General features: G+C 29.1%; 1 protein-coding gene across 1 annotated transcript in view; it reads right to left on the reverse strand.

Moving 5' to 3' along the window:
* Window positions 1-329: 329 nt before the first annotated feature.
* Window positions 330-25,461, reverse strand: part of LOC107443668 (metalloprotease TIKI2) — an 88,784-nt gene continuing 63,652 nt past the window's right edge. The window contains exons 9-10 of the mRNA XM_043051304.2: window positions 5,231-5,461; window positions 330-2,206 (exon numbers count right to left, since the gene is read on the reverse strand). Coding sequence (XP_042907238.1) covers window positions 2,026-2,206; window positions 5,231-5,461 — 412 coding nt within the window. The 3' untranslated portion in view covers window positions 330-2,025. The remainder of the gene's footprint in view (window positions 2,207-5,230; window positions 5,462-25,461) is intronic.

Raw genomic sequence — 25,461 nt, forward strand, 5'->3', positions numbered from 1 at the left:
TTTCCTTTTAAAAAATGTAATTTCCATTTCGTTGGAATTTTACTTGAAATAATTTTATAAAAACAACCGAAAGGTTGATTCTGAATATAATCGGAGATTTAAAAAACATTTCTGTATATAAAAAGTATTAACTTGAAGAGCCACGTTCACATTTCCACGGAGCCCAAGGCTTCCGCAGAGCACCAATTTGGGAACCGCTACCTTAAAGCATGGCATAAAAATCATTTATTCGTTAAAATCTACTTTTCAGTTTAGTATTTTTTGTATTAAATGTCTAGACATAGGAACTATATATTTGAAAATCATATGAATGAAAAAATTACCGTAGATTTTGGTTGTTATTACTGGAGTTGTTGTTGTAGTTTATTTACGTCACACTAGAGCTGCACAATGGGCTATTGGCGACGGTCTGGGAAACATCCCTGAGGATGATCCGAAGACATGCCATCACAATTTTGATCCTCTGCAAAGGGGGTAGCACCCCCGCTTCGGTAGCCCGACGACCTGCACGCGAAATTGTTGGAGTTGCTAGGCTTTTTCTTTTTATTACTAGAATGGTCAATTCTGTACAGTATGGTAATTTTAATAAAATTTTTTTTTTGTGTGCGTGTAAAAATGGATTTTCATATACCTCTTAAAGCCGACGGGTCTGTGTAGGGGTTAGGGAACTGCCATTGCATCAGAAAGGTTCTGGGTTCGAATCCCGGGCAAGGCATGGATGTTCTTTCCTTCTCTGTACTATCTGTCCTTACTGTGGGAGCAACGTTGGCCCACCTAATATGGTGCCCCTGAAAGAGTGACCAACAAATCTGCCCTTAGATGCCCAGGTGGGTTATTCTAAAAAGGTGGGAATTGGAGAAAAAAAAATATAGCTCTTAAAGCTATTTGCGTTTTAATTGAATCAATTTTAGGCCCACTTTTAATGCTACATTACTTTGATGAATTTTGTTAAATATGTTACAAAAATTATAGTAGTATTATATTTTTTCGTAATTTTTTTGTTATTTTTATCTTGGCGTCTAAACACAGTTGCTGATAAACAAAAATTCAAGAGTTTTATATCTGTGTTTTGACAATTTGTTTCTCACTTATGAAAGACTTAATAAAATGTTTTTACATTTAAATTGTAAAGATAAAAAAGTTTTTCGAAAACATATTTTTTATTTACAAGACACTTTTTTTTAAAAAAATTCCTTCTTTCAACCCCTCCATCCTCCTTAAAAAATCATTCTTGCTATTTTTGACTTTCCTGTCCTCAAAAAACTATCTAAAAAAATTCTGATTATAAAGGATTAAATATTAAAAAAAAATTTTTTACAGACTAGTGACGTAAGCATTTTTTAATGTATTGAAACAACGATAAATATTGTGTTTTGACATCCAGTCGGAATATAACTACAAACGCTTTCCTCCACTAAAAAAAAAAAAAATTGCAGGATTCAATAGAACTTGATAAACTCTGATTTCAAGAGAAAATTAATTTTAAATACGTTTTAAGATTTAATCAATATAATACTGCTGATAATACGAAACACTTACATACATTACAATTCCTATCCTGTGAAAGAAAAACTCAGTAATGTGGTACAATTGTTCTAATAGAGTTGTCGCATATATACAGATGGATTGATTTAAAAGTATAAAAAACAACTATTTGTCATGCAAAAGTTTCATTTGACAATCAGCATGAACACTGATTTATCTAGAAATAACTTATTATTTATAATAATTGAAGTTTTATTAGATTAACTTCACTTTTAAAAAGTTCAAATTCTTAGTCATCTCCCAAGTGCTTTCATTCAATAACTTCCGCGTCAAACATTCGAAGCAACACGCTATGTCACGTAATTGCCATTTTCTGAAAAGAAAATCTTGTCAAGAAACTTATTTTCAACTTCACTGATTCTTCAGACGATATTTTAATCCTTTTTGAAAAAAAAGCAAACGATCTTAAAGGGACTAAAACAACAGCAATCAGGCTTGATAATACAATTGGGCTTTAAATACTTTTCGCTTGATTGCGTTTCAAATAGTTAGTAACTGCCTATAATATTGCATAAATGTCAGGCATGCAATCCATGTAATTCTTTCTAAAATTAGGCTCTGGGCTGAACTTATGCTGTTAGTGGTTGGATGCCAAATTTGTGTTTTTTTCTTGTATTTTCGAATGCTTTCAGATGCTTCCTGATCACTCTGATCACTGGACCTGAAAATGAGAATTATAGATATAATATGCTTACAATGACATAAGCACACAAAGCTATTGTAATAAAACTTTCATTTTGGGAAACTTTTACTTATCTGTTTCTGAAAAAGTAAGAATATTTAAAAGCAAAATTTAATTCATTACTTACGAAGAATAAGAATTAATTTATTAGGAGCATTATACATGTACTAGGAGGCTCCGCCCCCTGCTCGCTAACGCTCGCCAACCCCCGAGAATTGCTACGCAATCCTATGTGGTTCACGCCGTGAACCATGGCTCGCTGCGCTCGCTCGCCAATGAACACAATGTTCTAGCACAAAGACATAATATATTATCATCAAAGACATAGTATTTTATCATCAAAGACATAGTATTGTACTTATGTAGAAGAATTCTATCAATGTTCTTATTGGCTTTTAAAAAAGTATATTAGCTATTTAGATTGTACATGGTGAAAAAATCAAAACATTAGCTAAATGAGAAACATATTAGCAAAATAAATTATCAAATATTGCAGTTACTCACCTAAATTCAACTAAATGTGTATAATAAATTAGTTAATGCTAGAAATTCTGAAAGTTTTAGAAAAAAATTTTATTATTTAAAAATATAAACTTTAAACCCTAACTTTTCCTTGTGAGATAATAACCCTCAAAAAGTCTTTCATTTTCAAGAACACAAAAATTTGTTTTATCGCCAAATGAAATATTTTTTGGTGATCAGCATTATTGAAATCAATTTCTATATTAATTAACATTTGTGATAAAGTACATAACATTTTAGAACAAAATAAGGATGTTTTACATACAATAAATTAAAATGCATGGCTGTTAGCATTACCCGAGAAATACCACGTGGAGGTCGCCATGCTGCATTTCTAATCGGGGAGTTTTGATTTTGGCAGTTCCCCTTGCCTACTGCCAATAGAAGTTTCAATTAAATTTTTTCCAAAAAACATTTTTTTCTGCAAAGCTCTAAGAAATTAACACTAAGCATTTAGAATTTCTTTGAAAACACAATTATAGATTTGGCATCTTGGAGCAATTACTGAAAGGCTGTCAAATGACTTAACTCTTGACAGGCCAACATAAAGTTGTCCATGACTAAAAACTTGTTTAGTCAATACTAAACTGATTTTCTCAAAAGTCTGACCTTGTGACTTATTTATAGTCATGGAGAAGGCCAGCCTAATTAATTCCTAATTGAGTTTAAATTAAATATTATCATGTTTTTAGGGCATGAATCTGAATTGAACAACCTGATAATGCTCACTCTGGTTATTGTTTCCGTTTTTAAAAGCGCTATATGTTGAGCCACCTCATGTGACATTTGCCATGTGACATTTTTAGCAGCAATCATTGGTCGATTTTCTAACGTTGCCATTCGGGGAGTTGCAATGAGGCTTTTTTTTTTGGTGCCGTGTAAGAGAAATATATATATAGATACTGAGATCGATGAATAAGCATTGTTAGCGAAGTATAGTGCTGCTTTATATATCTATAAATTAATCAAGCTATTATCAAAATATTTAAAATATATTCTTTGTCCTATAATAATAAATAGAAGTTGTAATTAAATTTAATAATTTTTAAAATTAAAAAATAACGAAATTCTTTTTTAAAAAAAGTATATTTCCATGATCATTGGAAATTTAAAGGTTAGTTTCAATTTGTTAAAAGGATTTAGGATTTATATATTTATTTTTAAAGAAACTTTTACTTATCTGTTTCTGAAAGAGTAAGAATATTTAAAAGCAAAATTTAATTTATTACTTGCGAAGAATAAGAATTAATTTATTAAGAGCATTGTGCAAGTTCACTGAGATCAATGAATACGCATTGTTCGCGAAGTATAGTGCTGCTTTATATGTTTATAAAGTAATCAAGCCCTTATAGAAATATTTAAAATATCAATGTCCTATTATAATAAAGTTGTAACTAAATTTAATATGTTTTACAGTTAAAAACTATCAAAATTTTTTTAAAAAAAGTATATATTACCATGACCCCATGACCATTTACAATTTAAGATGATGTTTCAATAAGAAGAGAATTTTTAATTTTTTTTTTGGCTCGTCGAATAACTAATATTTTAAATTACATTACGACTTAAGAAAACTTTTGGTAATAGGGAAACGATGTCCAACCAAATCACTTGAAATGTGATATACTAACAATTTTCTAAAGAAACTGGATTTTGATTAATTAAAGAAATCTATGAAGATGCCCTTAAAAATCGCAAAAAATACGCTTAAAAACATAAAATAATGTCCTTAAATTAAGTAAAGAATTAACAAGAAGTAAACAAGAATTTCAGTACGATTTTTTTTTCTAAATCTACATATAATAGGATTAATGTTGATGCATTAAGAAATGGGAGACAATGTTTTCAAAATTCGCACCTCAGTTATTAAAATCTTAAACTATTTTAAAGTTCAATATGAATTTGAATATTAAGTCGTTCGTTTCGATACCCTGAAAATATTAACTTCGACCGAAAATAAAGTATTCAAAGTTTTTATTTAATTTAATTTTCAAATGCAGATTATTTTGGATAATTAAAAAATTTTTTTTCAAAGAATTCATCAAAATAGAGTTAAATTTCTTCCAAAAGCTTGAAACTGCAAGTTACTATTTTTTTTAATTATTATTATTGTTAGAAGTAATAAATTCAAAGAGCATACATTATTTTTTAAATGCTATTATTTAGTTTCATATAAAAAAAAATTGTCACGATCAAAATTAAATAAAGTAATAGCGAAAAATTGTCTGTCTGTTAAAATTATCTATTACCATATCTATTACTCATTATCTATTACTTATGTGAAAAAAATTTCTCGCATGAAAAGGGAATTAAAATAAAATAATAGTGATAAATAAATTGAAAAAAAAATGCGAGTCGAAATTTACGTAACTGGAAAATTATCTATTTCCCATCCCCATAAAAAAGTTTCTCTCATATATTAAATGGAACTAAAATAATAATAAAGAATTTGATTGAAAGAAAATACAAGTGGAAAATTACCTATCTGGATGATCCAGTTTCACCCACAAATCATTAAATTGTCTTTGCTGATTCGATTTAACTTTAGGTGTTGGTGTAGTTGTTACGGATCTGAGTAACTGTACACCATGGTGATGGTGACCCCTCTTCTTATACCGCCTACGTGAGCTCTCGTCCCAAGGGTTGGCGTTCGACGCAGAATGCTGATGGCTCGAGCCTCGTTGGCGATTATGATGATGAGGTCTCCTAAAACTACAAATGAAATGGTTATTAAGTATTTAAAAATATAATAACTATCTCACTAGATTCATAATCTTAAACAATGGATAAGCTTATATAATGCCATGTATAAAGAATATTTTTTTAACCGATCAGCGTTGCCCCCTGGTTTAGAAAATGAGCTAAGCGTGTCCCCTCTTCCAAAGAAGTTAACCTTATAGTGATATGATTGTAAGACGTATAGTGACATGTTCCCAGTAAAAATCCCACATCAGATTAAAATATCTCTGGCTAAGGTCAATGACCATATTGATCAGCTTGCGTAGTGACTAAGGGGTATTGGTCCTCGTAAAACTGCTCTATCCTAAAATACTCAACTTAACTTCGTGCTCATCCCAACGGGCTACCGAACCGGAACTTCCAAACGCTCTCTAGATTAAACTCATCATCATTATACTCATAGTTGGCCAGCCAGCCCAATGTGGGCCAATGTCTTCCTCAGAAAATTTATCCATAATGACTTCTGATTTGTCTTTGATCTCCAATTCTTTTCATTAATTCCAAAAAAATCAGACTCCACCAAGCCAGCCTATCTCAACTGGGGCCTATCCCGCTTTCTTGTTCCAATGGGACAAAAAAACAATATCTTTTGTATTGTATTGTCATCACTCATTCGAATCACGTGGGCCATCCAATTCATTCTATTTATTTTTATGTATTTAATAATATCGCGTTGCTTATAAAGTTCAAAGTTAAATCTACTTCTCCAGTTATTGTAATAACGTTTATAAATAATGAATGAAATAGATGTTAAAGAATCTAAAAGTTGTGTGTATTCTGTTACAGTCGCTTTCACACAAATGATAAACAGAAATGATGTTCTACAGTTTTCACTTAATTTTCATATTTATAACTCACACAATGAGATAACACCTATACAAATTTTTCGGAACTTTCCCTCCCAAGAAAAGAATAAATAAAATAAAGCAAATAATCCAGCATAAATAAGCTTTTAAAAGATAATTAACACTTCTAATTCACTCTTTAGGGCATAAATTTAACTTATGAAACACATACTTTTTATAAAGAGCGATAAGTTAATATCACACCAAACAAGAAAGAAAAAACCCAAGGGAAAAAGTTAACTGGGTTGCGCAACTTGGGCGGCATACATCAAAGAAAATAGAATTTTCTTCTTCCCACATCCCCCTGGGGGTTGCCGGCATGACCCCAGATCTGACCTTCAATAGAAAGTATCCAGTGGAAGCGGTCAGGTAAGTTTCACGCTTATTTTGGGGCGGTGCACATCAAAGAATATTGCAGAAAAAGGTTTCTTTTTTTCCTTTCTTTTAAAAGTTAGCCCCCGGAGATCCGAAAGATTACTTTTATTTCAGTTGGTTTATTTTTATTTTATTTCATATATTATTTTTTTTTCTTTTGATCAAAGCCGTGTTACTTATTTTAGAGTTTTATACGAACTGCAATCTTTTTAATGTCGCATTTGCAGCTGCTGCCCAGAGTTTATCTGGAACAGTTTATCTAGAATGCTTTCAACGGGTAAAATGTATGACTAAAGGATAAAATTGCTGTGAAGAAATGCAAATATAAAATGGTACTGAAATTATGTAATGTTATTGTGTGTTTTAATTTGCTGGACCAAAATATTAATTCTGTTTTTGCACACTAAAATTTCATTAAAGATTTCCATTAAAAAAAAAAACTCAAAATTGTTGAGAAATTTTCAATCAAGAATTTTTGGGAACCCCCAAAATAATAAAAAAATTCCTTAATCAGGACTTTTGATTGCTACTAAGAATTTTATTTTCCTTTTTTTAAAAATAAGCATGATGTCAAGTTAAGAAATAAAACCATTTCAAAATAAATGTTCAATTTATCGAACTTATTTTTATTTTTTATTTTTAGAAAGTGTATTACATTTGCTTTATTGCAGGCGAAAACTAAGTTATATTTTTTAATATTAAAACATTATTTTTTCAGTTCCACCAATAGAAAAGTACTTAAAATTTTAAAAAACTATTTGGAATAATAAATTTGATTTGCAGAAATGTTTCACACATTCAAGGCTTTTGAATAGTCTTAAAAATAAATAAATGAAAAAAATAAGTAAATAAATAAATAAATAAAAAATCTCAAAATTATTGAGATATTTTGAATTGAAAAATTATTTAACCGCACAAAAATAATAAAAATTTTCCCAATCAAGTTTTTTCATAACAATAGAAAATTTTCATTTTCTTTTTTTAAAATAAGCATGACGTCATAATTAAATATCACAAAGAGAATGAAGTTTAACGATGACAATTTTAAAATTAAAACCATTTTAAGATGAATGTTCAATTTATCAAATTTATCTTTTTTTTAGAAAGCGTATTATATTTACTTTTTGTTAGTGAAAACTAAGTTGTATTTTTTATTAAAACTTTATTTCTTCAAATGGGTGCTTGCAACTCGAGACTATTTTTAACTACTTTAATAATAAAAAATTTCTTAATCAGGACATTTTTACTACTGAGAATTTTTATTTTCCTCTTTTTAAAAAATAAGCATGATGTCAAGTTTCCAAATAAAACCATTTCAAAATAAATGTTCAATTTATCGAACTTATTTTTTTATTTTTAGAAAGTGTATTACGTTTGCCTTATTGTAGGCGAAAACTAAGTTATATTTTTTAATATTAAAACTTTATTTTTTCAGTTCATCCAATAGAAAAGTACTTAAAATTTTAGAAAACTATTTGGAATAATAAATTTGATTTGCAGAAATTTTTCACACATTCAAGGATTACTAAACAGTCTTAAAAAATGAATAAATAAATAAATAAAAAAAATAAATACGTAAAAAAAATATGAAAATTATTGAGAAATTTTGAATTAAACAATTATTTAACTGCACAAAAATAATAAAAATTTTCCCAACCAAGTTTTTTTTATTACAATAAAGAATTTTCATTTTCTTTTTTTAAAAATAAGCAGGACGTCATAATAAAATATCACAAAGAGAATCGAGTTTAACAATGGCAATTTTAAAATTAAAACCCTTTTAAAATGAATGTTCAATTTATCAAACTTATCTTTTTTTAGAAAGTGTATTATATTTGCTTTCTTGTTAGCGAAAACTAAGTTATATTTTTTAACATTAAAACTTTATTTCTTCAAATGGGTGCTTGCAACTAGAAAAGCAAAGTGAAGTGATTACGTCTATCCATGTGATTTAAATCAGATTTAATTGTATACTTGAAAGCGTCGTTACGCATGTTGTCGAACCTGATTGGTTTATGAATCAACAAATGCCACGATTTACCTAGGATGACGTCACTAGCAGGTATTTAATTCCATCAGAAGAAAGGCTCTTAAAATTTTAGAAAACTATTTGGGTCCATAAATTTGATTTGTTAAAGTTTTTCCGCGTTGTTGTCACAATGTCAAAAAAAAAGTAGTACATCAATTATCCAACAGTTAATATCTTTATGACTTAAAAGATAAAAATGATTAAATAAAATTTTCAACAAACTTAACTTTACCAAACAATACCATTGAGTATTTTTTTAAATCTTAATTTGGAAAGTAGATTCATTACATTTGATTTATTGCATTAATACATGATCCATAAATTTTAGTAAAAAAAAAAAGAATTCAAAAATTTTCGAGAATTTTTGAATTAAGATTGTTTTGATTTTAAAGTTTTTCCCCTCTTCGATCAAGGCTTTAAACTGCTTAAAATTGCTAGGCAATGAATAATAAAAAAAAAATATAATAATGTACCGTAGACTCATCATCAAATGTCTGTTATGAAAAAGAAAAATGTCTCAAATTGATTTAAAACTAAAATCGATAAATTGAAGTAATTTTAACTAAATAAACGAACTTTATCAAACTTAAGTTCATAAAACAAAAACATAATTATAACGTGACTATCAAATTTCTCAAAACAAAAAAAGTTCTCAAAATTTACCAGCATTTTTAGATCTCGTTTAATTTGATTTGTTATATTTTTTCTCTCTCTCCACATTCAAAACTTTTGAATATAACAAATACCAGCCAAAGAGCTTCGCAACACATCTTTGTTTTTCTTGGTCATAATAAAACTTCTTGATCATAATAAAACTTTTCATCATTACAGGATAAATCCCTACTATCTCAAACAAACTTAATGTTTTGAACTCCACTTTAACTGGTGAGACTGCACCGATTTCTTCATTTATCTTTTCTTTTGTCTAAGTAAAGTTCGAAAATGATGCAGTTTTCTTCCATTTCATCGTTACAAAATAAGTAGATACTTAAAGATAAGTACTGCCGTAGAAACTGCTTATTTCCGATATCAAAGCAGTAATCAGAGTTTCGTGTGGGCAAGATTTCATCTGATTTTTTTTCTTCTTCTTCCTTCTTTAAAGAAGATTTTTTTCTTCTTTCTTCATAATAGGAACTCATCTTCCAATTTTCATGTCATCAAAGCAGGAGAATTTCCTATATGGCTCTTATTATTTAATGCCCTTCTATCGATAAAAACAGGTGCAAAATGATACCGTATCGTCTGTTGCCATTTCTAATTGTAATCATTTCCAAAAATTTAAAAGAATGGTATATTTGTTTTATGAATAGAAAAAGTTTTGTTTTCGAATTGCATTGATCGTTTTTCTTTTATTCTTTCTCTGAATAAAAGTATTATTATTCCTTCGATCATAATAGAATAACGTAAGTTCAGATTTAATGCAGATTTTTTTTTAAATATTTATTTTAAAAGTTAGATGGTAGGTTGTAATCTAGACTTAGCACTCAAACTTAATTTCACTTTTAAGTCTATAGTTTAAGTTTTCTTTTACGAAAAAAATTCAACATTTTTAAATTTTACATCAGAAATGACGTATGAAGGTCTGTTAAGAATGTTAATATACAAAAACAAACTATATTTTTGATATGGCTCTTACTACTTAGTGTTCTATCGATAAAATAGGTACAAAATGATATAATATCGTCTGTTGCCATTTCAAATAGTAATCATTTCTAGAAATTTAAAAAAAAAATACTATTTGTGCAATGAATAAAAACAAATTGCATTGAACGTTTTTTCTTCTTCATATAAGTATTTTTATTCCCTCGATCATAACAGAATAATATAAGTTTAGGTGTAATGTAGAAAAAAAAAGAATTTATTTATTTTAAAAGTTAGATTTTTGGTATAGACTAAGCCTTCAAACTTAATTTAACTTTTATGTCTGCTGTTTAAGTGTTCTGTTAAGTATGACCAAATATTCTTCATTTAAATTTTCCATAAGAAATGAGGTATGAAATCCGTAGATTGTTAGTCAACGAAAACGAACTATTGTTGTAGACGAATTAGCAATCCAAAAATTTCTAACTTATTTTATTAAACAAAGGCGTTTATAAATTGAAAATTAGAAAGTTACTCAGAAAATTTATTATACACAAAAACGTTTGATCAGTAAATTGTATTGTTTTCAACCCCCTCATATTAAAGTCATTTTTAATTTATTTTTATTTTCTAATAAAATAAGCATATTTAGCTTTCTTGGTAACAAATTGTTCTACAACAGAAAATTGTAGTACTCTGTTGCATTAAAGGAACCGTTATAGAGTCAATTTCTCAGTAAATTGCACTATTTTTTTAATGTAAGCTAAATTCCTTTTTTCTTTTTTTACATTTTTAAATAAAATAAGCATATTAAGATATTTTTGAAGGTAACAGATTGTTTGACAAAGGTAGTTGTGCAAAATTTGAAAAATAATTTTAATTTTCTATTTATAGAAAATGTTACAGTAAATTTTTCCAATAATAAATATTAACAATAAATAATAAACGGAATGGTAAAAAATTGTTCCACAACCGAAAAATGTATCACTAGTGTTACCCAAAAAGTACCGTTATAGAATAATTTTCTCTGTAAATTGCATTATTTTTTTCATGTAAACTAAATTCCTTTTTNTGTTAATTTTCCAATAATAAGCAAAATGGTAGCAAATTGTTTTACAACAGAAAATTGTAGCACTGTGTTACCCAAAAAGTACCGTCATAGGGTCATTTTGATTTAAAGTTGTTAACTGAAAAAGCATAACTATTAAACAATTCTAACTTCTTACAGCATAATTTGCTGGAAGGAAGAAAAAAACAACTTAACACTTCTTCGGAAACGAATTATTGATTTTAAGTTGTTGTATTAGGCAATAGACACCCTATTGAAACTAACATGCCAGAGTTAGAAGAAGAAGAATGAATGAGAAACACTATATCCTGCTATCGCGGCATTTATGACATCATATCAAAATCATATTGACAATTACAATTTAAAATCTATAATTGGTTTCCACATTTTCTGAAACGAATTTTGATTTAAAGTTGTTAGCTGCAAAAACATAACTATCAAGGTATCCAAACTTCTCATTGCACAATTTGCTGCAAGAAAATAAAAAACTTAACACTTCTTCGGAAACGAATTATTGATTTAAAGTTGTTGTATTAGGCAACAAACACCCTATTGAAACTAACATGCCAAAGTTAGAAAAATAATAATGAATGAGAAGCACTATATCCTGCTATTACGACATGTATGACATCATATTAACATCTAGAATGCCACACATAAGCATGACAGATGATTCTCTTTTCAGCTTTTGGTCGGAAATCATTAATCGGCTACACATTCCCGAGAGATTCTCACTTTCATCAATGTGTAAATCCAAAAATAATGAGGTGGCCTAGAGGAACTTTTTAACGAAGACATATTTAGGCGAGACAGTCTTGGTTTCATTGTTGGCAGCAACAGATTATGTAGGATTTAAAGCATGGAGTTTCGAAATTATACTTCAACTTCTGGTAATGAGGGAGATCTGTTATATTAGATATTGCAAATTTGCCTCCATTCAATTTATGGTAAGAAACTAATAGCGTTTTCTTTTTTGTCTTTCTTTTTGAAACAGTTAACATATGTTAACGGACAACGTAACATAAAATGGTTATTTTTCAAGAATTAAAATGGGATTATAGCGATTGACATAGTAAAATAAAAATGCCATGTTGGGAAAATAAGGTCATAAGATATATGAAAGTTAACAATCACAATGACAATTTGGTATAATTTTTCGGGATCCGGAATGGGGTGAGAAACGATTTTTTTTTGTTTTTTTGATTAGGCTATATGCAATATATTATAGTTTTATGTTGTATGTGTACATCAAAATAATATCACAAAAAACTCTGGACAACAACTGGTTACGGTGGAGTTAATTAACTCAAGCGAGCCATTGGCAGGAGTGACAATGCGTGCATGTTCCCTCAATAATTGGAAAATCCCTAATATCCTAATTTCTAATCCCTAATAAGTTGTACTAGATATTAAAAATTTAACTCCAAATCATTCAATTTATGGTTAAGAACAAATAAAGGTTGCCTTTTTTTAAAAAAAAAATCTGAAAACTGTTAACATAGTGAGGTATATGTTAACGTACAACTCAAAATAAAATGATTATTTTTCAAGAATTAAAATGGGATTATAGCGACTGACATAGTAAGATAAAAATGTCATGTCGGGAAAATAATATCATAAAATATATTAAAGTTAACAATCACAGGGACAAAAGTTGTATAACTTTTTTGGGGGTCAGAAATGGGTTGAGAAACGAGACTGTTTCGGGAAAGATTTGGTTGGGCTATGTGCAATATATTGATAGTTGCATGTTGCTTATGCATATCGAAGTGAAGTACTCCCACAAGAAGCCCTGGACGACGAGTCCCTGGACAAGAAGCAAGAACAAGAAGGCCTGGCCCAACGAGTTAATTTGAGAAATGTCCCCTCAATAAATAAAAAATCCTTCTCAATATTTCAGACAAATAAGGAAAATTTTCAAAAATTATCACTGATTCCACTTAAGTTATGTGAAGCTAATCATTTTGAAGCAATTTAATTGAATCTAATAGACTATTTTGAATTCAATTTAGCAAATGAGGAAAATAATTAACATTTTTGTGTAGTTGAAGTTAGAGAACTATTGTATCTGTGTATTTCATCCCCTCCTTCCTCGAATTGGACCTCCAATGATTTTAATATTTAGATAGTATACAATTACTATACAATGTTTGAGAAAAAATTAATTTGGGAACTAGTTCTATTACAATACGGTATATAATTTTGTACACTTTTATAATTTTGTTTTTACTGGCTAATGTAATTCACTATCTTAAATATTAAATGAATACCAAAAATCCATTTATTTGAAAGTGGAAAAATTATAAATAGAAAATAGCAACCTTACATTTTTTCATACCTTCAATTTTTTACAAAGTAAAACAGTCTTTAAAATTAAAATATATAAGACACGCTGACCTCTACGTTTTAATTTTTTAAAACTTGGAATCTTTTTTAGCAATTTCTTGATAAACGATATCAAAATTATCAAAACATTATTTTGGTACGACGACAATCTGCTATTATTAAGAATTAAATCCTTAATATAATTAAAAAATTAAAAATAAATGCTATTTAAAACATTAAAATGTAAACTAAAGATTAAAAATTGATTTAAACAAAAGAAATTTTAAAAGATAATCATGAAAAAATTAAAACTATAATAATAAATTTAATCCATTTGATAACTCTAAAAATATATTTGAACTTTTATTATTAATGATTTCGAGCAAATTGCACACAGCACTATAACTAACTAAAGCAAATTCAATGTAACGATAATAACCAAAGCGATAAATCCCAATTTAGAATAAAAATTAATAATAACAATTTACAACGAATTAGTTGCATCAAAGAAATTAGTTGCAAAAAAGAAAGTGGAACAACTGGTTAAAAGCAGTTTACAACGTTCTTGAACTTGCTTTGAAAAAAAAAAAATTAGGCTACGGAACAATAAAAGAAAAATATAAATTCTTTGATAAATTACAGTTCGAAATGAATTAGAGAAAATGAATGAGGAAAATCAATTCCAATCGGAGGAAGTTGAAATTATTGTTCTGGATTAGGCTTATAGCGTAATGATATTGGCATCAACTAATTACAGATGATGGGTAATAATTTTGATTCGATCATCTTTTTTTTCAAATTTTTTTTTTTGTATTGTTCATTTATCTATGTAAGGATTATCACGATAAAGTTAATGATATTAATTGAAAGATTCGACCGAGTTCAATTGAATGTAATTAACCGTGATAACTTAATTGGATGCAATATTTACTTTTATATCGAGATTCAAAGCGTATAGGCTAAGTTCGCCAACGAAAATTTAAATTTGCACAAACTATATTAATAAGTATAGTTTTTATTATTTATTTTATTTATTTATTTGATATTTAGAGCGGTTAAACCATAGAGCGGTTAAACCATAGAGCTTTAATACAAATAAAGCAAGTCCGCTGTTACAATTCCCCACCTCCCAAACATTAGTGTCCTCTGTTATGCTTCTCTTTCAGCGATTTAGGCATTGGAAAAAAAGAGCGTCGTACGTAAATTGAGATATGTTCTCTTTTCTGTTCGATTCGTGTTTTGAACTTGTAAAGGCAATGAAGAAAATTTAAAATTACTATTATATCCGTTATAATGACGGAGCTGTAAAATATTGGATAAATTTTCGACAAGGCTTTGTTGGATATAAATTACTTTAGAATTCATATTTTTTAAAGAAATAAACTGTATAAAATCATTTGAATTTTACAAAATTGAGAAAATTTTAATTTTAAATGGTTTTAAAGACGTTAAAAATGATCTTCTGATAATTCAGTAGTGTTCTGGAACACCTGAAGTTATTTTGTAACAGCCCTGTATGATAATTTTTTTAATGATTTATCGATATTGAAACACATAAGAAACGCGTTTAGATGTTTATCTAACATAGATTTTACAATAGTACTACATCTTGTAAGAGCATGGATATCTTTTCAAGCTTTTTCAAAAAATTTAAAAGGATTTATAAGAAATGATTTTAGATTCGTTAGTTGAAAAATGAAATAAAACTTCGGTGTAGAAAAAGAGCTGTAATGAAAACTTAAAGGGAAAAAAAATCGCATCACTCTTATAAACTTCCAACTTTTATACCGTTGATAGGATTCTTAATTTTATTTCATGTATTATTGCTATTTAAAAAAATGAGCACAGATGATTTCAATTTAAAAAGATCTGATGATTTCAACAGTGGTGCACTTAGCAAATATGATAAAACTTTGCTTTATTTATCGAATAATTTTGTAATTGTCTTTCAGAACCTCTCTTCTCTTTGAGCAAATGTATTTTATTAACTAAATTAATTCAAAGCAAGCTGCTGAAATTAAAAAACATTGAAGAAATCATTCTTTCAAAATAATTATAAAGAGTAAAAAAAATTACAACGCAAATAAATGAAGAAGGAAGAAACAAGAGAAGTCACCAAAACTTCACCTACTAAATTTTAGCACTAAATTAAAAATCTATACACATATTGCATTAATAATCAATAATTCTATTACCTTATTACTAAGTTGTGTTTTTGTTCGTATATCTTTGCTTGGTAGATAATTGCAAAAAACATAAATCTGAATTACAGAATGAATAAAATGGAATAATTCGATTCGTAATGCTTTTAGGAAAAGAAGGACGTGCTAAAAGCTCATTTATATAGTAAATAAAACAATTGTAATTCCAAAAAGTGATAAATTAATTTACCTATGAAATGTATTAGGTCCTTTAACAAGAGAACGATCATCCAAGTGACACAAAATCGAAGTGCTTCTGAATAAGAAACTAGGGAAATTCTATCAAAAATAATCCCGATGATCTCAAGTAGGGAAACGTTAGTAATTATAAATGGTCCATAAGATAAGTCAGAGGAGTAATGTGGTTCTCACGGTTAGTAAAGGGAAAACGTTGAAAATGTTAGTTCATGCATATATTTTTTATGCATGAATTATATATACTTACATGGTATACTTGCATGGTATTAAATTTTATAATTTTAAAATACATATGTTGCTTTTTTGCGTATTGCTTATTTAAACGCGTATATTTGACATATATACTTTTTTCCCTGCCTCTTTAAATATTTATTTTCTTCGTATTCTCCATTTTATATATATAAGGATTATCAGATATGATGAAATGATATTAGTTGATTGATAATACTGAGTTAAACTGAATGCATTTGACCATCAAATAATATTGATAGAAACATATCTCCTTTTATATCAAGATTCAAATCATGATTTGTGCAGCTGATTTTTTTTCATCATTTCACGTAAAAAATTATATTTTTTTTTAAAAAAATGATATTTTAAAAGAAAGAAATCTTCAGACGCAAATTTTGCGAGAAATTTTCAGAAATATTTGAAATAATAAAACATGTATAAGTAATTTTTGGTACAGTTTTTTTTTTCCTTTTGCTTTGAATCAGATAAATTGTTGCATGAAAGAAATATTTTTGTTATAGCAAATAAATTCTCCAATGTATCACAATAAAATTAAAACATGAGGCTATCTCATTCCATAAAGGTGGAAAACGCCCTGATGCTCTTTACAAACATTTTAAATTCCCCAAAATCTATCACAGATCGTAATACTTTTCATCAGAACATAAGTTTGAAAAATCGTTCAAACTCAATATTATGCATATAATGAAAATAGAATAAAGAACGTTTTTTAAACGCTTTTACGTTTCCACTTAAATTTCTCTAAGCTCATAATCAGATCAAAATATGGATAATTCTGGTAACTAGGAGCGTCTAAACAGTTGTAATTGCTGATCAATCTACGTATTACTAATACTGTTAAGAATAATAATTTAATCTTTTAAAATCTTGAAAATAACTTTCATGAAAGCTGAATATTTAATTAAGCTTTCAATACCTGGAACATTAATAATGACGAACAATAAAAACAACAAAAAGCTCATTTTAGCGAACATCCATACAATAAATCATATTAAATGTTCACTCATAACTGCCAAACAGCAAATAGAAAAGGGCATTTAAAGCATCCACGGTCCATTAGAGAGAATGGAGATGGTTGTCACCCTTCCCCCTACCAGATAGAATTCCGGAAACGTTCTAAGTTCTAGAGAGCCCGGAAATAGGCGCTTAATCTCAAAACTGGATGCGATGGAGAGTTTGAGAGTTCCCTTTATCGAAAGGATCAAATAGGATGACTCACCTTTAGAATATATGTTAAAAATGAGCTGATGCTAGGAATTGGGATCAAACTGAGAGAGGGAATTTCGATGTCTAAAGGAGATTTTAGACAGTTTTCATACATTCAACTAAAATTAAATTATGAATTAAGATTACTAAAAATGACACGTAATTGTTACTTTATGGAACATGTTACAGCTTTCATATCCTCTAAAGCATGGATGGTCAATTTCAAAAACTCCTCCAAATTATCAATTTTCACGCGTTATCACAAGAGATGCTTTGAAGCATTAAACTGTGTGACGGATTTACACTTTTAGATGCTGACTGCAAGAATTCCGTAGCAAGTGTATATTAACTAAATTGAATTTGATCTATGTTATTTTTATATTAAGATAGTGAATTTGATAATGTGTTAAAAATTAATGATACCTTTTCCAGCCATTGCAATNATGGTTACGAGGAAAGGTCACTTCGAATAGGGGTGTGGGGTGAATAGTTTTGTCTTAATCTTAGCGTAGGCCGTCATAAATAAACCAATCGACACCTTCTTTCCTCCCTTTCACCCCCATTAGAAATGTGCTCTTGCTTGTTACCATAGCAGCAGGCAGCCCCAGACTTTCAGTCTTGAGGAGTTCTCCTCAAAGCCGCACTATAGGTTGTATTTAGTGAAGGGGAATCATCTCGTGATTTCTATAGACAGTGTGGTGTAAACAACATACTAGGTTCAAGTACCAAAGTTAGTGACCTAACGAGCCTGTAAACTTCTATGCGTTATCAATTTATTTTTGTAATCTTCTTCCTGAAGTATAACGAACTGAACTGAATTTCTATTGAAAGAAATGCATATGTACCATCGTAAAATTTTGTTCCTTCTCTCTTTTGCGCTTTGCTTTGCATCTGTCTTTTTGTTCTGCGAGTTTTATTATAACCCTTGATATTTTTAATTTAATTGTTAAAATGTTATTAAAGTTACGTTTCAATTTCATATTTTTTCCTTTACTATCTTTTACGATTGACCTATCTGAAATGCAGAATTTGATTCACGCAACCTATCTCGCCAAAACAGTATATTTCACAATGCTCCTAGTTGAAATTCCCTGTAAGGTTGGATATGGTATCTCAACTGTAAACGATAGCCACATGGAGCCACACTCTGAGAAATAAAACTCTCATTCTTGACCATTCGGCATCGTTAATTTTGAGAATAATTCCGTTCTGAAATCCCACGATTTGCGACAAAACGTGAACTCTCAAATAAATGACGAAAATGTTTCCTCAACTTAAAATCTCATCCTAGTGCAACGTAGGAGATTGTTAACTAGAATGAAAAAACTAAAATGAAGACTAGACGATCGAAAGTAAAGCGACGAAGTAAGCTGATTGGTCTATATGATGGTCAAGGAGTTGGCCTGTTACAGAAAGATCCCGGTATCGAATCCCGTTTAGTAAAATTAGATGCTCTGGGCGCTGCGAATTGTCTCTTTAAAAAAAATAGAATGAAGAAATAATTTTTTAATTTTGAGGAAATTCATTTTTTTAAAAGAAATAACGATGTTTATTACTGCTACTTTGACGTAAGCTTTGTTCGGAGTATGAACCAGGAAACGGTTTCGTCAAAAACGGAAAAAGTTTAGTTATATTTGAGTATCAATTTTTTACAGTGCAGTAACGTTAACGTAACAGTGCAACACGTCTTTACTTTTGTCTTGAGCTTGAACAACTATAATTTACAACAATTTTCAAATAACTTCCTTAAATCCAAAAATATTCCTAATAACTCCTGTTTGTTTCTCAGTAAAAGAGGTCAATGGTATTATTTTATTACAGTAAATAAATATTTCAGATGGTAAATACCGTTTTTTTTTATTCATTATTTATTTATTTTCCCGATTTTTCCGACCATGTCAGATATAACTAGGTTTTAGCATACTTTTAAGAATAATTAATTTTTTTCTTCAAAAACTTTTTCCTTTTGCATTAAATAATTTTTTATTTTGAAATTAAAAGGCAATCTTACAACTGAAACAAATATTTAAGTAATTTTAATTACAGAGTTTTTCTGGGAAGAAAAATAAATTATGGACTCGGTTAGATCTAAATAATCTCTACAGTGGATACTAAATTAGCTTCATAAAAGTTAAGATGGCTTCTTTCTTCTTCATAAAAACAAGTCTATTTACTACCAAAATATGAAATAAAAGCTTAAAATTTAAATTTAATAAGAAAAGCCAACCTAACATAATCTGAGGTAGGAACTCCAAAAGAGCGATGTTATTTTGTTGACGTGAAAAACAATTTAGTTTCAAGTTTCATAGTAACAAGTATAAAGTTACAACTATAAAGTAACAAGTATAAAGTTACAAGTATAAAGTAACAAGTTTTTTTTAATAAGATTCCTGCTGTTATTTGAGTATTTACTTCTGTATCTCTCTCTCCCTCTCTCTATCTTTACACATTGAGGGAAATAAATGTAAATTTGCAAAGTAGATTCGATCTCACATATAAGCACAACATGACGTTTAAAGAAAGGATCCATTTATTACATTAGGCGTGTCATTTAAAATGAAAATTACCAACCTTCAATGTTTACCGGTTTCATTGCTTTAAATCTTATCAAAGAAGAATGATTACAGGATTCAGAGTTTCCCCAGTGTTTTAGAGATTCAATTTCAATTCTATTTTTGAATTTAAATATGTTCTGGTGTAACTGCATAAAAATACGGAATGGACCGCTTGATATGTTTCCCCATTTATTTCCTTGTGATAAAAAAATAAATAAATAAATAGACAGCATACCAGAGAATCGAAATTGAGCTCACAGATAGAGGCAACTGTAGTCGATTTTTTTCTGCCCATCGTCACCGTGACAGGGCGTGACGGTTACAGTGAACTACTGTGATTTCTAGAAAATACGAAAGCTCATGATGAGCCCACCCTTTTCGAAGTAAAGAAAAAAAATTCTCTAATGACTCTCAAGGCATAGAAGTAGCAAAAAGGAAAAAACACCTTGGACCAATATAGGCCAAAACGGGAGTGAGAAATGACAGTTGGAAAAAAAGATGGTGATAAATTGTGAAAACAGAGCGTTGCCAATTTTTTTTTTCTGGTCGTGAAAAACATTCAGAAGTGCTAAAATACCCCGTCGTTTGTCAGTTTTTTTCTGCGACAAAATTTATCATAATATTTAACCTGTTGTTTGTTTCTTTATAATTACTGGCTTTTTTTCTTATTTGCTGAAGTAATGTAACAGCGACATTTGCCTAACTCAGAGAGTTTGAAGTAAAAAAATAAATTAATTTAAAAAAGTTTCTCACTTATGAATTGTTATGAGCATAAAATAACATTGATTTAGCACAGTTAAATATAAAATCAATGGTTAGGTAAGAAAACGCTTCACATGGAAATTTGAAAAACATAAATAATAATCATAAACAAAGATATTAGAACATTTTTTTTTTATTTAAATATCCTTTATCGAAGCAAGCACTTTATGATTTAAAAAATTGTGCCATTTGTTTGTAATGTAAAATTTGTACTACCCACAATTTATGGAAGAAGTTAAGAAGCTTGTATATTCTTATTATTTATATTTGTCCATAAACGATGACACGCTTGAGGGAAAAGGTAGGGGTTCTTAAAATTGGGACAGTTAAAAGGGAGGGGGAAAAATTTAAAATATCCTTTTACAAAGCAAGTAAGTATTTTATGATTTTAAAAATTCCATTTGTAGTAATGTAAATTTTGTACAAGTCACAATTTATTGCAGAAGTTAAAAGCTTGTATATATTATTTTAATTAAGGGGTCGCTCATAAGAAGTGTTGAGCTTGTAGGGAAGGGTTTCTTAAAATTGGGACAGTTCGAATCAGTTTGAGAGGGAAAATTTTGTAAAATATCCTATTGCAAAACATGCACGTATTTTATGATTTCAAAGATGGTGTCAATTGTTGTAATGTACAAGCCACAATTTGTTGAAGAGATTTGGAAGAAAGAAAATTATATTCTCTTAATTTAATGGTGGTCGCCTATAAGCGATACCACGCTTGGAGGGTATGAAAGGGTTAAAATTGGGACAGTCTGAAGCGAGGGAGAAGTTGGGGATACCAAGAATTGTAATTTCCCACATTTTGATTCGAGTTAAAACATTTAAAACCAGCAGATTAAATATTTTTACATAATTAGTTTTTACATGTTTCATATCAAAGCAACATATAATATTTAACCATTGCACATATAATATTTCACCATTGTTGCTATTCTCCCAAATGTCATTAAAACATATAGTTAAAGTTTAAAAAAATAATTTGATATGTGATCTAAAACATGAGTTTTGTTTCTCAGCTGCTAGCATGTGTTTATGCAATATAGCATAACATGCGACAAATAAAGTACGGGGTGTAAGAAGAAGTGACACTTAGTCACAAAATGGAGGAATGCGTCCGAAATATTCAAGAAAACTATGACATCATTTATGAACATTTCTGAAAACATTATTTCATTCCAGAAAAAAAAAAACTCGATATTACCAAGTTAATTGTCAAGCTTATTATTTCTGTCAATAGTTAGACCTAAAAATTTTAATTTTCAGTTAGTAGACTCTAATGAATTAGTTGCCACTTTTTCCTCAAAACTAAGGAGTCGGTGACCGATACAGATAGGTCTTTTTTCTCTTTTTGAGAACTTTATAGTTGCTTGGATTAAGTTTTATTTAAAAAAAATATCATATTTGAAATAATTAACGGCATTAAAAAGTTAATTCAACAATAAAAAGAAAGGAAATGTGTAACAAAATTTAGTTAAGCATACGAAGTTGCAACTTAAAAATATGTGAACTGTTAAAGAATTCTCCGTTCACATGAGTTTTTTTTCTTCCCCAAATTGATGGATTCTGAAGGATCAAAATTTTGAATTGGTAATTCTGTTTTCCGGAATTTTTTTCTGCATTGATGTACTGATGTACTTTTATCATTAAAAGATATTTTAAAAAGAGGAAAAAAAAGCAATGGGAAAAGTGATTGGGTGTTTAGTTTATATAAGTCGCTACTTTTTTTTCCATGAATCACATGTGGTGCGTGGTTATTTTCAGGTTTCGCAATAGTTACTAGTGCTGCAAATAACAAGATCGTCAGATTTCAAATGACCACAAGCAAAACTTTCTTCATGGTGTTTTAAAATATCTTAATTTAGAAGTTAAATATTTCAACAAAACGGCAAACGAAAGCATACATGCTTAGATTATTCTGTTGTTGTTGGTAATATGAGTAATTTTTCATTTCCAATTTAACTCACGTTTTTGGATCATATTTCAGTATTTTTTTATTCTTGACTAAACCATGCAGCTTAATTGAAAAAATAATTCTAACTTCTTAACACTTCCCTACCTGTTGAGAGACTATCCACCCACTCAATTCGTGAGCACCCTTTCCCCCCTTTTAATTCCCCTCCCCTCGAATTCACCCTCTAGTAGTCCTCGACCTGCTAGTTGGAATAATTGCTGCCGATGGAGAAGAGGATATCAGCATGAAGTTTGCTTGTTAGCACCGCAGGCGGGACTCATGCTGTCAGGTACACCTGCCACTAAAGTGGCTGAGGGTGAAGAAAAATATTACATCACCCCCTTCTGATGGATTGCCCAACTATCAAGTGTTGGGGGTGCAATCTCTTTCACGATCCTCCCTCCAAAGAATTACGAAAACTCTTGGTGAAATTTTACTCAAGCGTCATTGTTTAGAGTAATGATGCCAGGACATTAATGTTGGTGCATATCTATAACTGCGAAGATATTAACATTTCGTGTTATTGCATATTCAAACACATTGTAAGCGTTGGGTTATTAATGCGTATGCTTAGTGGTTGTGTTTAAGCTTCTTAGTGATATAGGAGTATTTAGAATGAATACTGAGTTCATGAATATTTTGAAATGCAGATGAGAAGGACAATTAGAGAAATATAAATATGTTTCGAGAATGGAAATTAATAAATTTTATTAATTTAAGTCAAAGTTAGTGTTGTAAATTATACGGAAATATGAATTAACAATACCAAACCTTCTCACAAAAAAAATGAAGATTTAGCAAACTCATATTTAAATGATTATAAAAAATATAACAGTCAATATTCCAGTGTCTTTAAATTTAAAGTGTTAGTAAATTATCCTTGGTTCGTTACGATTTTTCTTCTTCTTCTGAACTGCAAAATAATGAATATTTTGAGTTGTAAATATTGAAGAAATAGCAAGATAGTTCCTAAATAATAAAAAAAAATTTAAGAAAAGTCCTACTTTCTAACACATTAGTTTTTCCGAAACTATTCAACTAATTTCGTTCAAATTTCGGTTTTTTAAGATTTGAAATTACGTTGTTATAGAGTAGTCAAATCTGAGGCATTGTAATTCAAGATATTTAAATCATTAGTAAATTATATGATTAAGTAATTAGTAAATTAAAAAAATATTTATTACAAAAAATTATTTTAAGGAAAAGGCACTTTTAAAAGGATGCAAAATTTTATTGTTTATGTGTAATTCCAAGAGATATAGTGAAAATCGCCATTCTTTAAACATAGTTGCAAAGACCCTATTGATTGGAACTATGTTCATTATTATTTACCTTCCTTTGCATATTTAAAGGGGGGAAATGACGAATTTGTCCTAAAAATTGCATGCATATTTCAAGAAAATCCGCTTTAATGACTGATTTCGTATTTTAAATTTTTGTCTGCATAAATTGCATTTTATTATATTAAGCTCTGATGATCAACTTGCTTCGATTTTTATCTAACATATTGTACGTAATACGAATACGACAAACTCCAATTTAATTTTTCTTTTAGATGTAATTTTATTAAGAAGAGTGTAATAGTAATAGACAACTAATTACTCAGAATTTCATTCGATTAACATTTATTTGTATTTAAAATCCATCAATTTCCTTTTTATGCATAATTATAAGTTGCTGTTTAAATGTAAATTAACATTGCAGTGATTTTTTTAGGATATTTTGTAATAGTGCTCTGCTTAGTTTTGTTTAGAAAAAAAAACTATTTCTAGTTAATTTTAAAACAATAGCTCCCATAAAAACCGGATACAGCCCGAAAGGGAGGAATTTGCAGCTGTGACATAGGTTTAGGGATTAAGAAACCTCTCACTTGCAAGAAGGGTTTTGCTGAGGGGTAGGAATACGCGCTTAAGCCGCACCCACAGGAAATACACCCGCTGTTCAAATCATAAAAGCCAAACGAATTTCAAGAGATTGATCGATAAATAAGTGAGGACAAACAAATAAGTAAAAGAATAATTTTAGTAAAATAACAAAATGAGATAAATTATTATTATTTATTTTATACCAATCAAGTCATGTAGATACCAAATCAAGTAGATATGTACCATGAAAATCCCCTTTGAACCTCAAATAATAACTATATAATTATTTCAAACATTTCGAAATTTCAAAATTTGATGATAATATTTGAAGACCAACGGAGAAGAACAGTTTGTGACTACTTTTTGCAAAATAGACGATAAGAACGCCATTTGTTGCATTTTGAGGATTACTAAGTTTTGAAAAATTTTTACGTGAAAAACCGTTTCTCTCCGAGAGTTATTATACAGTGAATATGGGCTGTACTGGGAAGGAAAAAAAACCTTTCCTTGCCGCGCGTAAAATCGTTTCCTCTACGAAACGGCTTTTACGGACATAAACCGTTCTTCAACAGTAGCCTACATTTTTAAAAACTAAATTTTAAATCAATCTAAAATTATCATTTGATTTAGTTTCAATTAAGATACAGTATAAAAGGAAATAAAGCTGAATTTATATACTAATATGCAATCAATAAAATGACTATCAAGTTAGAAAAAGTACAAGAAAATGTATTCATTTTTAGTGACTAATTGGTGTTT

The sequence above is a fragment of the Parasteatoda tepidariorum genome, chromosome 6 (genome assembly GCF_043381705.1).
Source record: "Parasteatoda tepidariorum isolate YZ-2023 chromosome 6, CAS_Ptep_4.0, whole genome shotgun sequence".
Classification (NCBI taxonomy): domain Eukaryota; kingdom Metazoa; phylum Arthropoda; class Arachnida; order Araneae; family Theridiidae; genus Parasteatoda; species Parasteatoda tepidariorum.